This window comes from Chiloscyllium plagiosum, unplaced genomic scaffold (assembly GCF_037043375.1).
Source record: "Chiloscyllium plagiosum isolate Xiang-an unplaced genomic scaffold, Cpla_swu_hap1 HiC_scaffold_15, whole genome shotgun sequence".
NCBI classification, from domain to species: domain Eukaryota; kingdom Metazoa; phylum Chordata; class Chondrichthyes; order Orectolobiformes; family Hemiscylliidae; genus Chiloscyllium; species Chiloscyllium plagiosum.
The window spans coordinates 75,619,589-75,634,555 of record NW_028270153.1 but is presented as its reverse complement, the minus strand read 5'-3'; the positions used below and the strand labels follow the sequence as shown (position 1 = coordinate 75,634,555).

The window sequence follows — 14,967 nt, the reverse complement described above, 5'->3', positions numbered from 1 at the left end:
AAGGAGCTGGGCAGGTCGGACAAGTCCGGACAGGTCAGGGGATCGAGTTTCTGGAGGTTAGAAGCTAGGATGAGGTGGGGGAAGGGGAAATGAGGAAACTGTTAAAATCCACATTGATGCCCTGGGGTTGAAGTGTTCCGAGGCGGAAGATGAGGCGTTCTTCCTCCAGGCGTCTGGTGGTGAGGGAGCGGCGGTGGAGGAGGCCCAGCACCTCCATATCCTCGGCAGAGTGGGAGGGGGAGTTGAAATGTTGAGCCACTGGACGATGTGGTTGATTGGTGCGGGTGTCTCGGAGATGTTCCCTAAAGCGCTCTGCTAGGAGGCGTCCAGTCTCCCCAATGTAGAGGAGACCGCATCGGGAGCAACGGATACAATAGATGATATTAGTGGATGTGCAGGTAAAACTTTGATGGATGTGGAAAGCTCCTTTGGGGCCTTGGATGGAGGTGAGGGAGGAGGTTTGGGCGCAGGTTTTACAGTTCCTGCGGTGGCAGGGGAAAGTGCCAGGATGGGAGGGTGGGTCGTAGGGGGGCGTGGACCTGACCAGGTAGTCACGGAGGGAACGGTCTTTGCGGAAGGCGGAGAGGGGTGGGGAGGGAAATATATCCCTGGTGGTGGGGTCTGTTTGGAGGTGGCGGAAATGTCGGCGGATGATTTGGTTTATGCGAAGGTTGGTAGGGTGGAAGGTGAGCACCAGGGGCGTTCTGTCCTTGTTGCGGTTGGAGGGGTTGGGTCTGAGGGCGGAGGTGCGGGATGTGGATGAGATGCGTTGGAGGGCATCTTTAACCACGTGGGAAGGGAAATTGCGGTCTCTAAAGAAGGAGGCCATCTGGTGTGTTCTATGGTGGAACCGCTCCTCCTGGGAGCAGATACGGCGGAGGCGGAGGAATTGGGAATACGGGATGGCATTTTTGCAAGAGGTAGGGTGGGAAGAGGTGTAATCCAGGTAGCTGTGGGAGTCGGTGGGTTTGTAGAAGATGTCAGTGTCAAGTCGGTCATCACTGATGGAGATGGAGAGGTCCAGGAAGGGGAGGGAGGTGTCAGAGATGGTCCAGGTAAATTTAAGGTCAGGGTGGAATGTGTTGGTGAAGTTGATGAATTGCTCAACCTCCTCGCGGGAGCACGAGGTGGCGCCAATGCAGTCATCAATGTAGCGGAGGAAGAGGTGGGGAGTGGTGCCGGTGTAATTACGGAAGATCAACTGCTCTACGTAGCCAACAAAGAGACAGGCATAGCTGGGGCCCATACGTGTGCCCATGGCTACCCCTTTGGTCTGGAGGAAGTGGGAGGATTCAAAGGAGAAATTGTTAAGGGTGAGGACCAGTTCGGCCAAACGAATGAGAGTGTCGGTGGAGGGGTACTGTTGGGAACGTCTGGAGAGGAAAAAACGGAGGGCTTGGAGGCCCTGGTCATGGCGGATGGAGGTGTAGAGGGATTGGATATCCATGGTGAAGATGAGGTGTTGGGGGCCGGGGAAACGGAAGTCTTGGAGGAGGTGGAGGGCGTGGGTGGTGTCTCGAACGTATGTGGGGAGTTCCTGGACTAGGGGGGATAGGACAGTGTCGAGGTAGGTAGAGATGAGTTCAGTGGGGCAGGAGCATGCTGAGACAATGGGTCGGCCAGGGTGGTCAGGCTTGTGGATCTTGGGAAGGAGGTAGAACCGGGCAGTGCGGGGTTCCCGGACTATGAGGTTGGAAGCTGTGGGTGGGAGATCTCCTGAGGTGATGAGGTTCTGTATGGTCTGGGAGATGATGGTTTGGTGATGGGGGGTGGGGTCATGGTCAAGCAAGGCGGCCTTTGTGTGGAGCCACAGAAAATGGGGGAGATTCTAAATGAATATTTTACATCAGTATTTACTGTGGAAAAGGATATGGAAGATATAGACTGTTGGGAAATAGATGGTGACATCTTGCAAAATGTCCAGATTACAGAGGAGGAAGTGCTGGATGTCTTGAAACGGTTAAAGGTGGATAAATCCCCAGGACCTGATCAGGTGCACCCGAGAACTCTGTGGGAAGCTAGAGAAGTGATTGCTGGGCCTCTTGCTGAGATATTTGTATCATCGATAGTCACAGGTGAGGTGCCGGAAGACTAGAGGTTGGCAAATGTGGTGCCACTGTTTAAGAAGGGCGGTAAAGACAAGCCAGGGAACTATAGACCAGTAAGCCTGACGTCGGCGGTGGGCAAGTTGTTGGAAGGAATCCTGAAGGACAGGATGTACATGTATTTGGAAAGGCAAGGACTGATTCGGGATAGTCAACATGGCTTTGTGCGTGGGAAATCATGTCACACAAACTTGACTGAGTTTTTTGAAAAAGTAACAAAGAAGATTGATGAGGGCAGAGCAGTAGATGTGATCTATATGGACTTCAGTAAGGTGTTCGAAAAGGTTCCCCATGGGAAACTGATTAGCAAGGTTAGATCTCATGGAATACAGGGAGAACTAGCCACTTGGATACAGAACTGGCTCAAAGGTAGAAGGCAGACAGTAGTGATGGAGGGTTGTTTTTCAGACTGGAGGCCTGTGACCAGTGGAGTGCCACAAGGATCGGTGCTGGGCCCTCTAATTTTGTCATTTACATAAATGATTTGGATGAGAGCATAAGAGGTACAGTTAGTAAGTTTGCAGATGACACCAAAATTGGAGGTGTAGTGGACAGCGAAGAGGGTTACCTCAGATTACAACAGGATCTGGACCAGATGGGCCAATGGGCTGAGAAGTGGCAGATGGAGTTTAATTCAGATAAATGCGAGGTGCTGCATTTTGGGAAAGCAAATTTTAGCAGGACTTATACACTTAATGGTAAGGTCCTAGGGAGTGCTGCTGAACAAAGAGACCTTGGAGTGCAGGTTCACAGCTCCTTGAAAGTGGAGTCGCAGGGAGATAGGATAGTGAAGAAGGCGTTTGGTATGCTTTCGTTTATTGGTCAGAGTATTGAGCACAGGAGTTGGGAGGTCATGTTGCGGCTATACAGGACATTGGTTAGGCCACTGTTGGAATATTGCGTGCAATTCTGGTCTCCTTCCTATCGGAAAGATGTTGTGAAACTTGAAAGGGTTCAGAAAAGATTTACAAGGATTTTGCCAGGGTTGGAGGATCTGAGCTACAGGGAGAGGCTGAACAGGCTGGGGCTGTTTTCCCTGGAGCGTTGGAGGCTGAAGGGTGACCTTATAGAGGTTTACAAAATTATGAGGGGCATGAATAGGATAAATAGGCAAAGTCTTTTCCCAGGGGTCAGGGAGTCCAGAACTAGAGGGCATAGGTTTAGGGTGAGAGGGGAAAGATATAAAAGAGACATAAGGGGCAACTTTTTCACGCAGAGGGTGGTACGTGTATGGAATGAGCTGCCAGAGGATGTGGTGGAGGCTGGTACAATTGCAACATTTAAGAGGCATTTGGATGGGTATATGAATAGGAAGGGTTTGGAGGGATATGGGCCGGGTGCTGGCAGGTGGGACTAGATTGGGTTGGAATATCTGGTCGGCATGGATGGGTTGGACCGAAGGGTCTGTTTCCGTGCTGTACATCTCTATGGCTCTATGGCAAATGGGATTTATCCTCGGATTCTCTGGGAAACCAGGGAGGAGATTGCCGAGCCTTTGGCTTTGATCTTTATGTCGTCATTGTCTACAGGAATAGTACCAGAAGACTGGAGGATAGCAAATGTGGTTCCCCTATTCAAGACGGGGAGTAGAGACAATCCTGGGAATTATAGTCCAGTGAGCCTTATTTCGGTTGTGGGTAAGGTGTTGGAAAGGATTATAAGAGAGAGGATTTATAATAAACTAGAAATGAATAAGTTGATTCGGACTAGTCAGCACAGTTTTGTGAAGGGCAGGTCGTGCCTCACAAACCTTATTGAGTTCTTTGAGAAGGTGACCAAACTGGTAGATGAGAGTAAAGCGATTGATGTGGTGTATATGGATTTCAGTTAGAGAGAAGAAGGTTGAAAAGTGATTCACTAGAGACATAAGATAATCAGAGGATTAGACAGGGTGGACAGTGACAGCTCTTTTCCTTTGATGGTGATGGCTAGCACAAGGTGACATAGCTTTAAATTGAGGGGTGATAGACATAGGGCAGATGTCAGAGGTAGTTTCTTTACTCAGAGAGTAGTAGGGGCGTGGGACACACTGCCTGCAGCAATAGTAGACTCGCCAACTTTCAGGGCATTTAAATGGTCATTGGATAAATATATGAATGATGATGAAATAGTGGAGGTGAGATGGACTTCAGGTCGGTACCTCAGGTTGGCACAACATCGTGGGCCAAATGGCCTGTACTGCCCTGTATTGTTCTGTGTTCTATTGTTGTGTGGAACAGGGCTTTTTTTTTTATTACAGTGTGGAAACAGGCCCTTCGGCCCAACAAGCCCACACCGACCCGCCAAAGCGCAACCCACCCAGACCCATTCCCCTACATTTACCCCTTCACCTAACACTACGGGCAATTTAGCCTGGCCAATTCACCTGACCTGCACATTTTTGGACTGTGGGAGGAAACTGGAGCACCCGGAGGAAACGCAGAACACGGGGAGAATGTGCAAACTCCACACGGAGAGTCGCCTGAGGCGGGAATTGAACCCGGGTCTCTGGCGTTGTGAGGCAGCAGTGCTAACCACTGTGCCACCGTGCCGCCCACGGTGAGGACTGTGTTGTTAGATCTCCTCAGGGCAAGGGGCTCCATGCTGCAGGTGGGGCTTCACACAAAGCTCCTCCCGCAACCCTGCCCACCCACCCCCCCCCCACCACACACCCCCACCCATGGGGACTCCATCACGGGGACTGTATTCACACGGAGTGGGGTGGGTGGGCGAAGCTCAGTGTGCAGGAGCCCCATCAGGTGTTGACTAAGGCAGGCAGCTCAGTTTGGGGGAGCTAACATGTGATGGGGTTCTGTGTCAGGTGCTGATGATGTTGAATAGGGGGATGTGCCCTCAGTGGGTGCTGTGTTAATGGGATGGGGGGGGAGGGGGGTGACCTCACTGAGTGCTGGGTTAATGGGGGGTGGGGTCCTCACTGAGTGCTGGGTTAATGGGGTGGGGGGGGGGGTGTCCTCATTGAGTGCTGGGTTAATGGGGGTGGGGAGGGTGTCCTCATTGAGTGCTTGGTTAATGGGGGTGGGGGGGAGGGGGGGTGTCCTCACTGAGTGCTGGGTTAATGGGGGTGGGGGGAGGGGGGGGTGTCCTCACTGAGTGTTGGGTTAATGGGGGTGGGTGGGTGTCCTCACTGAGTGCTGGGTTAATGGGGGGGGGGGGAGTCCTCACTGAGTGCTGGGTTAATGGGGGGGGGCCTCACTGAGTGCTGGGTTAATGGGGGGGGGGATGTCCTCACTGAGTGCTGGGTTAATGGGGGGGGGTGTCCTCACTGAGTGCTGGGTTAATGGGGGGGGAGGTCCTCACTGAGTGCTGGCCTCACTGAGTGCTGGGTTAATGGTGGGGGGGTGTCCTCACTGAGTGCTGGGTTAATGGGGTGGGGGGCAGGGGGGGTGTCCTCACTGAGTGCTGGGTTAATGGGGGTGGGGGTTAGGGGGAGTGTCCTCACTGAGTGCTGGGTTAATGGGGGGGTGTCCTCACTGAGTGCTGGGTTAATGGGGGTGGGGGGGAGGGGGGTGGTCCTCATTGAGGGCTGGGTTAATGGGGTGGGGGTGAGGGGGGGTGTCCCCACTGAGTGCTGGGTTAATGGGGTGGGGGGGTGTCCTCATTGAGTGCTGGGTTAATGGGGGTGGGGTGAGGGGGGGGTGTCCTCACTGAGTGCTGGGTTAATGGGGGTGGGGGGAGAGGAGGGGGGGGTGTCCTCACTGAGTGCTTGGTTAATGGGGGTGGGGGGGAGGGGGGGTGTCCTCACTGAGTGCTGGGTTAATGGGGGTGGGGGGAGGGGGGTGTCCTCACTGAGTGCTGGGTTAATGGGGGGAGGGGGAGGAGGGGTGTCCTCACTGAGTGCTGGGTTAATGGGGGGTGGGGTCCTCACTGAGTGCTGGGTTAATGGGGGGGAGGTCCTCACTGAGTGCTGGGTTAATGGGGGGGGATGTCCTCACTGAGTGCTGGGTTAATGGGGGGGGGGGGGTGTACTCACTGAGTGCTGGGTTAATGGAGGGGGGAGGTCCTCACTGAGTGCTGGGTTAATGGGGGGGGTGTCCTCACTGACTGCTGGGTTAATGGGGGGGGGGTCCTCACTGAGTGCTGGGTTAATGGGGTGGGGGATAGGGGGGGTGTCCTCACTGAGTGCTGGGTTAATGGGGGGGGGGGGTGTCCTCACTGAGTGCTGAGGTGTCCTCACTGAGTGCTGGGTTAATGGGGGTGGGGGGTAGGGGGGTGTCCTCACTGAGTGCTGGGTTAATGGGGCGGGGGGGTCCTCACTGAGTGCTTGGTTAATGGGGGTGGGGGGGAGGGGGGTGTCCTCACTGAGTGCTGGGTTAATGGGGGTGGGGGGAGGGGGGATGTCCTCACTGAGTGCTGGGTTAGTGGGGGGAGGGGGAGGAGGGGTGTCCTCACTGAGTGCTGGGTTAATGGGGGGGTGTCCTCACTGAGTGCTGGGTTAATGGGGGTGGGGGGTGTCCTCACTGAGTGCTGGGTTAATAGAGGGGGTTGTCCTCACTGAGAGCTTGGTTAATGGGGAGGGGTGTCCTCACTGAGTGCTGGGTTAATGGGGGGGTGGGGTCCTCACTGAGTGCTGGGTTAATGGGCGGGGTGTCCTCACTGAGTGCTGGGTTAATGGGGGGGGGGGGTGTCCTCACTGAGTGCTGGGTTAATGGGGGGGGGGCGTCCTCACTGAGTGCTGGGTTAATGGGGTGGGTGGGGGTGTCCTCACTGAGTGCTGGGTTAATGGGGGTGGGGGGTGTCCTCACTGAGTGCTGGGTTAATGGGGGGGGGGGGGTGTCCTCACTGAGTGCTGGGTTAATGGGGGGGAGGTCCTCACTGAGTGCTGGGTTAATGGGGGGGGATGTCCTCACTGAGTGCTGGGTTAATGGGGGGGGGGGTGTACTCACTGAGTGCTGGGTTAATGGAGGGGGGAGGTCCTCACTGAGTGCTGGGTTAATGGGGGGGGTGTCCTCACTGACTGCTGGGTTAATGGGGGGGGGGGTCCTCACTGAGTGCTGGGTTAATGGGGTGGGGGATAGGGGGGGTGTCCTCACTGAGTGCTGGGTTAATGGGGGGGGGGGTGTCCTCACTGAGTGCTGGGTTAATAGGGGGTGGGGGGGAGAGGGGTGTCCTCACTGAGTGCTGAGGTGTCCTCACTGAGTGCTGGGTTAATGGGGGTGGGGGGTAGGGGGGTGTCCTCACTGAGTGCTGGGTTAATGGGGCGGGGGGGTCCTCACTGAGTGCTTGGTTAATGGGGGTGGGGGGGAGGGGGGTGTCCTCACTGAGTGCTGGGTTAATGGGGGTGGGGGGAGGGGGGGTGTCCTCACTGAGTGCTGGGTTAGTGGGGGGAGGGGGAGGAGGGGTGTCCTCACTAAGTGCTGGGTTAATGGGGGGGTGTCCTCACTGAGTGCTGGGTTAATGGGGGTGGGGGGTGTCCTCACTGAGTGCTGGGTTAATAGAGGGGGTTGTCCTCACTGAGAGCTTGGTTAATGGGGAGGGGTGTCCTCACTGAGTGCTGGGTTAATGGGGGGGTGGGGTCCTCACTGAGTGCTGGGTTAATGGGCGGGGTGTCCTCACTGAGTGCTGGGTTAATGGGGGGGGGGGGTGTCCTCACTGAGTGCTGGGTTAATGGGGGTGGGGGGTGTCCTCACTGAGTGCTGGGTTAATGGGGGTGGGGGGGAGGGGGGGTGTCCTCACTCAGTGCTGGGTTAATGGGGGGTGGGGGGGAATGGGGTGTCCTCATTGAGTGCTGGGTTAATGGGGGGGGGGTGTCCTCACTGAGTGCTGGGTTAATGGGGGTGAGGGGTGTCCTCACTGAGTGCTGGGCTAATGGAGGGGGGGTGTCCTCACTGAGTGCTGGGTTAATGGGCGGGGTGTCCTCACTGAGTGCTGGGTGAGGGGGGGGGTGTCCTCACTGAGTGCTGGATTAATAGGGGTGGGGGGTGTCCTCACTGAGTGCTGGGTTAATGGGGGTGGGTGTCCTCACTGAGTGCTGGGTTAATGGGGGGGGGTCCTCACTGAGTGCTGGGTTAATGGGGGTGGGGGGTGTCCTCACTGAGTGCTGGGTTAATGGCGGTGGGGTTGTCCTCACTGAGTGCTGGGTTAATGGGGTGGGGGGGGGGTCCTCACTGAGTGCTGGGTTAATGGGGGTGTGGGGTGCCCTCACTGAGTGCTGGATTAATGGTGGTGGGGGGTGTCCTCACTGAGTGCTGGGTTAATGGGGGGGGGGGTGTCCTCACTGAGTGCTGGATTAATGGGGGTGGGGGGTGTCCTCACTGAGTGCTGGGTTAATGGGGGGGAGGTGTCCTCACTGAGTGTTGGGTTAATGGGGGTGAGGGGTGTCCTCACTGAGTGCTGGGTTAATAGAGGGGGTTGTCCTCACTGAGTGCTGGGTTAATGGGGGTGGGGGGTGTCCTCACTGAGTGCTGGGTTAGTGGGGGGAGGGGGAGGAGGGGTGTCCTCACTGAGTGCTGGGTTAATGGGGGGTGGGGTCCTCACTGAGTGCTGTGTTAATGGGGGGGTGTCCTCACTGAGTGCTGGGTTAATGGGGGTGGGGGGTGTCCTCACTGAGTGCTGGGTTAATAGAGGGGGTTGTCCTCACTGAGTGCTGGGTTAATGGGGGTGGGGGGTGTCCTCACTGAGTGCTGGGTTAATAGAGGGGGTTGTCCTCACTGAGAGCTTGGTTAATAGAGGGGGTTGTCCTCACTGAGAGCTTGGTTAATAGAGGGGGTTGTCCTCACTGAGAGCTTGGTTAATGGGGAGGGGTGTCCTCACTGAGTGCTGGGTTAATGGGGGGGTGGGGTCCTCACTGAGTGCTGGGTTAATGGGGGGGTGGGGTCCTCACTGAGTGCTGGGTTAATGGGGGGGTTGTCCTCACTGAGTGCTGGGTTAATGGGGGGGGAGGTCCTTACTGAGTGCTGGGTTAATGGGGGGGGGGTGTCCTCACTGACTGCTGGGTTAATGGGGGGGTGTCCTCACTGAGTGCTGGGTTAATGGGGGTGGGGGGGAGGGGGGGGTGTCCTCACTGAGTGCTGGGTTAATGGGGGGGGGTGTCCTCACTGAGTGCTGGGTTAATGGGGGGGGGGAGTGTCCTCACTGAGTGCTGGGTTAATGGGGGTGGGGGGGTGTCCTCACTGAGTGCTGGGTTAATGGGGGTTGGGGTCCTCACTGAGTGCTGGGTTAATGGCGGGGGGGTGTCCTCACTGAGTGCTGGGTTAATGGGGGTGGGGGGAGGAGGGGTGTCCTCACTGAGTGCTGGGTTAATGGGGGGGGGTGTCCTCACTGTGTGCTGGGTTAATGGGGGTGGGGGTGAGGGGGGTGTCCTCACTGAGTGCTGGGTTAATGGGGGTGGGGGGAGGGGGGGTGTCCTCACTGAGTGCTGGGTTAATGGGGGTGGTGGTGTCCTCACTGAGTGCTGGGTAAGGGGGGGGGGTGTCCTCACTGAGTGCTGGGTAAGGGGGGGGGGTGTCCTCACTGAGTGCTGGGTTAATGGGGGGGGGCGGGGGGGAGTGTCCTCACTGAGTGCTGGGTTAATGGGGGTGGGTGGGAGGGGGGGTGTCCTCACTGAGTGCTGGGTTAATGGTGGGGGGGGGGTGTCCTCACTGAGTGCTGGGTTAATGGGGGGGGGCGGGGGGGAGTGTCCTCACTGAGTGCTGGGTTAATGGGGGTGGGGGGAGGCGGGGGTGTCCTCACTGAGTGCTGGGTTAATGGAGGGGTGTGTCCTCACTGAGTGCTGGGTTAATGGGGGGGGGTGTCCTCACTGAGTGCTGGGTTAATGGGGGTGGGGGGGGAGGGGGGTGTCCTCACTGAGTGCTGGGTTAATGGGGGTGGAGGGAGTGGGGGTGTCCTCACTGAGTGCTGGGTTAATGGAGGGGTGTGTCCTCACTGAGTGCTGGGTTAATGGCGGTGGGGGGGTGGGGGGGTGTCCTCACCGAGTGCTGGGTTAATGGGGGTGGGGTGTCCTCACTGAGTGCTGGGTTAATGGGGGTGGGGGGTGTCCTCACTGAGTGCTGGGTTAATGGGGGTGGGGGGGAGGGGGGGTGTCCTCACCGAGTGCTGGGCTAATGGAGAGGGGGTGTCCTCACTGAGTGCTGGGTTAATGGGCGGGGTGTCCTCACTGAGTGCTGGGTTAATGGGGGGGGGTGTCCTCACTGAGTGCTGGGTTAATGGGGGGGGGTGTCCTCACTGAGTGCTGGGTTAATGGGGGTGGGGGGTGTCCTCACTGTGTGTTGGGTTAATAGGGGTGGGGGGTAGGGGGGGTGTCCTCACTCAGTGCTGGGTTAATGGGGGTGGGGGGTGTCCTCACTGAGTGCTGGGTTAATGGGCGGGGTGTCCTCACTGAGTGCTGGGTTAATGGGGGGGTCCTCACTGAGTGCTGGTTAATGGGGGTGGGGGGTGTCCTCACTGAGTGCTGGGTTAATGGGGTGGGGGGGGGTCCTCACTGAGTGCTGGGTTAATGGGGGTGGGGGGTGCCCTCACTGAGTGCTGGATTAATGGTGGTGGGGGGTGTCCTCACTGAGTGCTGGGTTAATGGGGGGGGGTGTCCTCACTGAGTGCTGGATTAATGGGGGTGGGGGGTCTCCTCACTGAGTGCTGCGTTAATGGGGGTGGTGTCCTCACTGAGTGCTGGGTTAATGGGGGGGGGTGTCCTCACTGAGTGCTGGGTTAATGGGGGGGGGGTGTCCTCACTGAGTGCTGGGTTAATGGGGGGGGGTGTCCTCACTGAGTGCTGGGTTAATGGGGGTGGGGGGTGTCCTCACTGAGTGCTGGGTTAATGGGGGGGGGGGGTGTCCTCACTGAGTGCTGGATTAATGGGGGTGGGGGGTGTCCTCACTGAGTGCTGGGTTAATGGGGGGGAGGTGTCCTCACTGAGTGTTGGGTTAATGGGGGTGAGGGGTGTCCTCACTGAGTGCTGGGTTAATGGGGGTGGGGGGTGTCCTCACTGAGTGCTGGGTTAGTGGGGGGAGGGGGAGGAGGGGTGTCCTCACTGAGTGCTGGGTTAATGGGGGGTGGGGTCCTCACTGAGTGCTGTGTTAATGGGGGGGTGTCCTCACTGAGGGCTGGGTTAATGGGGGTGGGGGGTGTCCTCACAGAGTGCTGGGTTAATAGAGGGGGTTGTCCTCACTGAGTGCTGGGTTAATGGGGGTGGGGGGTGTCCTCACTGAGTGCTGGGTTAATAGAGGGGGTTGTCCTCACTGAGAGCTTGGTTAATAGAGGGGGTTGTCCTCACTGAGAGCTTGGTTAATGGGGAGGGGTGTCCTCACTGAGTGCTGGGTTAATGGGGGGGTGGGGTCCTCACTGAGTGCTGGGTTAATGGGGGGGTGGGGTCCTCACTGAGTGCTGGGTTAATGGGGGGGTTGTCCTCACTGAGTGCTGGGTTAATGGGGGGGTTGTCCTCACTGAGTGCTGGGTTAATGGGGGGGGAAGGTCCTTACTGAGTGCTGGGTTAATGGGGGGGTGTCCTCACTGAGTGCTGGGTTAATGGGGGGGTGTCCTCACTGAGTGCTGGGTTAATGGGGGTGGGGGGGAGGGGGGGGTGTCCTCACTGAGTGCTGGGTTAATGGGGGGGGGTGTCCTCACTGAGTGCTGGGTTAATGGGGGGGGGGAGTGTCCTCACTGAGTGCTGGGTTAATGGGGGTGGGGGGGAGGGGGGGTGTCCTCACTGAGTGCTGGGTTAATGGGGGTTGGGGTCCTCACTGAGTGCTGGGTTAATGGCGGGGGGTGTCCTCACTGAGTGCTGGGTTAATGGGGGTGGGGGGTGTCCTCACTGAGTGCTGGGTTAATGGTGGTGGGGGGTGTCCTCGCTGAGTGCTGGGTTAATGGGGGTGGGGGGTGTCCTCACTGAGTGCTGTGTTAATGGGGGTGGGGGGTGTCCTCACTGAGTGCTGGGTTTAATGGGGGGGGGTGTCCTCACTGAGTGCTGGGTTAATGGGGGTGGGGGGTGCCCTCACTGAGTGCTGGATTAATGGTGGTGGGGGGTGTCCTCACTGAGTGCTGGGTTAATGGCGGGGGGTGTCCTCACTGAGTGCTGGATTAATGGGGGGGGGTGTCCTCACTGAGTGCTGGGTTAATGGGGGTGGTGTCCTCACTGAGTGCTGGGTTAATGGGGGTGGGGGGTGTCCTCACTGAGTGCTGCGTTAATGGGGGTGGTGTCCTCACTGAGTGCTGGGTTAATGGGGGGGGTGTCCTCACTGAGTGCTGGGTTAATGGGGGTGGGGGGTGTCCTCACTGAGTGCTGGGTTAATGGGGGTGGGGGGTGTCCTCACTGAGTGCTGGGTTAATGGGGGTGGGGGGTGTCCTCACTGAGTGCTGGGTTAATGGGGGTCGGGGTTGTCCTCACTGAGTGCTGGGTTAATGGGGGGGAGGTGTCTTCACTGAGTGCTGGGTTAATGGGGGTGGTGTCCTCACTGAGTGCTGGGTTAATGGGGGGGGGTGTCCTCACTGAGTGCTGGGTTAATGGGGGTGGGGGGTGTCCTCACTGAGTGCTGGGTTAATGGGGGGGGGGGTGTCCTCACTGAGTGCTGGATTAATGGGGGTGGGGGGTGTCCTCACTGAGTGCTGGGTTAATGGGGGGGAGGTGTCCTCACTGAGTGTTGGGTTAATGGGGGTGAGGGGTGTCCTCACTGAGTGCTGAGTTAATGGGGGGGGGTGTCCTCACTGAGTGCTTGGTTAATGGGGGGGGGGGGTGTCCTCACTGAGTGCTGGGTTCATGGTGGTGGGGGGTGTCCTCGCTGAGTGCTGGGTTAATGGGGGTGGGGGGTGTCCTCACTGAGTGCTGTGTTAATGGGGGTGGGGGGTGTCCTCACTGAGTGCTGGGTTAATGGGGGTGGGGGGTGTCCTCACTGAGTGCTGTGTTAATGGGGGTTGGGGGTGTCCTCACTGAGTGCTGGGTTAATGGGGGGGGGCGTCCTCACTGAGTGCTGGGTTAATGGGGGTGGGGGGTGTCCTCACTGAGTGCTGGGTTAATGGGGGTGGGGGGTGTCCTCACTGAGTGCTGTGTTAATGGGGGTTGGGGGTGTCCTCACTGAGTGCTGGGTTTAATGGGGGGGGGTGTCCTCACTGAGTGCTGGGTTAATGGGGGTTGGGGGTGTCCTCACTGAGTGCTGGGTTTAATGGGGGGGGTGTCCTCACTGAGTGCTGGGTTAATGGGGGTGGGGGGTGTCCTCACTGAGTGCTCGGTTAGCAGCTCCTCCAGCTGCCCAATATTTTCGGAGAGAGCCTCCTGGTCTCTCCGACTCAGTGACTCAGCTGTTTCCTCCAGCCATTCCTGTAGATGCTGCAAATCCTGTTGCTCCAAATGAAGGGACAACATTGCTGCTTCCACTCGATCTCCCTGGCAACTGGCCCAGCTCCTGACCTGCAACACAACCAGAGACACACATAGATTTAACAAAGTGTTGGAAAATGGAATTGTGATAAAATGAGGGGGGTGGGATTGTGGTGTAATGTGATGATCACGAGACAATTAATTCAAAGCCCTTTGTTTTCAAAGATTTGTTTTCAAATCCAACAAAAACAAAACATTGAAGTTAACATTAATTAATAAACCTGGAAGATAAATCTGGTCTCTGTGAAGGTGACCAAAGATATTGAAATGTTCAACCAGCCAGGATCACACTGAATGTCCGAATCATAGAGTCCCTACAATGTGGAAGCAGGCCATTCAGCCCCTCAAATCCATACTGACCCTTCAAATAACAGACTACCCTTACCCTTTATCTCTGCATTTCCCATGGTCAATCCACCCTAACCTGACAGCTTTGGACTGTGGGAGGAAACCCACACAGACATGGGGAGAATGTGCAAACTCCACACAGAGTGTTGCCCAAGGTTGGAATTGAACCTGGGTCCCTGGTGCTGAGAGGCCGCAGTGCTAACCACTGAGCCACTGTGCTGGCCTACGCTGGCTCCATCACAGCCAGGGCAGACTTAGTAGGCTGAATGGCCTACTCCTATGTTGCTATCATTGTCCAGTGTGTACATGGTGTACATATGACTCCATATTGACAGCAATGTGTTTGATTTTTAACTGCCCCCTGAAATGCCCAATCAGGCCACCAGTTCAAGGGTAATTAGTGAAGGGCAGTAACTGACAGCTCAAACAGCGACGCCAACAACAAATGAAAGAATAAAGAATTTCAAGTTCTGTGGAGATACCTGGATGTTTTATAAAAGGGATCACCAGATGACCATTGTGAACTTTCAAACATAGTTTCACAAAGTAACCCTTCGAAATTACTTCACTTAGTTAAGTGCTTGGGTTTGCTTAGTCATACAGCACAGAAACAGACCCTTCGGTTCAACGTGTCCATGCTGACCAGGTTTCCTCAACTCAACTAGTCGGATTTGTCTGCATTTGGCCCATATCCCTCTAAACCTTTCCAATTCATGTACCTGTCCAAATGACTTTTAAATGTTCTAATTGTACTAGCCTACACCACTTCCTCTGGCAGCTCACTCCATACACACACCACCCTCTGTGTGAAAACGTTGCCACTCAGATCCCTTTTAAATCTTTCCTCCCCTTAAACCTATTCCGTCTACTTTTTGACTACCTTTACCATGGAGAAAAGACCTTGGTAATTCAGCTATCCATGCTCCTCGTGATTTTTGTAAACGGGCAGCACAGTAGCTCAGTGGTTAGCACTGCTGCCTCACAGCACTAGGGTCCCAGGTTTGATCCCAGCCTCAGGTGACTGTCTGTGTGGAGCTTGCACATTCTCCCCGTGTCTGCGTGGGTTTCCTCCCACAGTCCAAAGATGTGCAGGCCAGGTGAATTGGCCAGGCTAAATTGCCCATAGTGTTAGGTGCATTGGTCAGAGGGAAATGGGACTGGGGGGGTTACTCTTCAGAGGGTCAGTGTAGACTGGTTGGGTCGAAGGGCCTG

General features: G+C 56.5%; 1 protein-coding gene across 1 annotated transcript in view; it reads right to left on the bottom strand.

Annotated features, from left to right (window-relative positions):
• Nucleotides 1-14,967, bottom strand: part of LOC148147695 (microtubule-actin cross-linking factor 1, isoforms 6/7-like) — a 237,723-nt gene that overhangs the window by 84,969 nt on the left and 137,787 nt on the right. Inside the window, exon 12 of the mRNA XM_087994629.1 lies at nucleotides 13,249-13,437. Coding sequence (XP_087850755.1) covers nucleotides 13,249-13,437 — 189 coding nt within the window. The remainder of the gene's footprint in view (nucleotides 1-13,248; nucleotides 13,438-14,967) is intronic.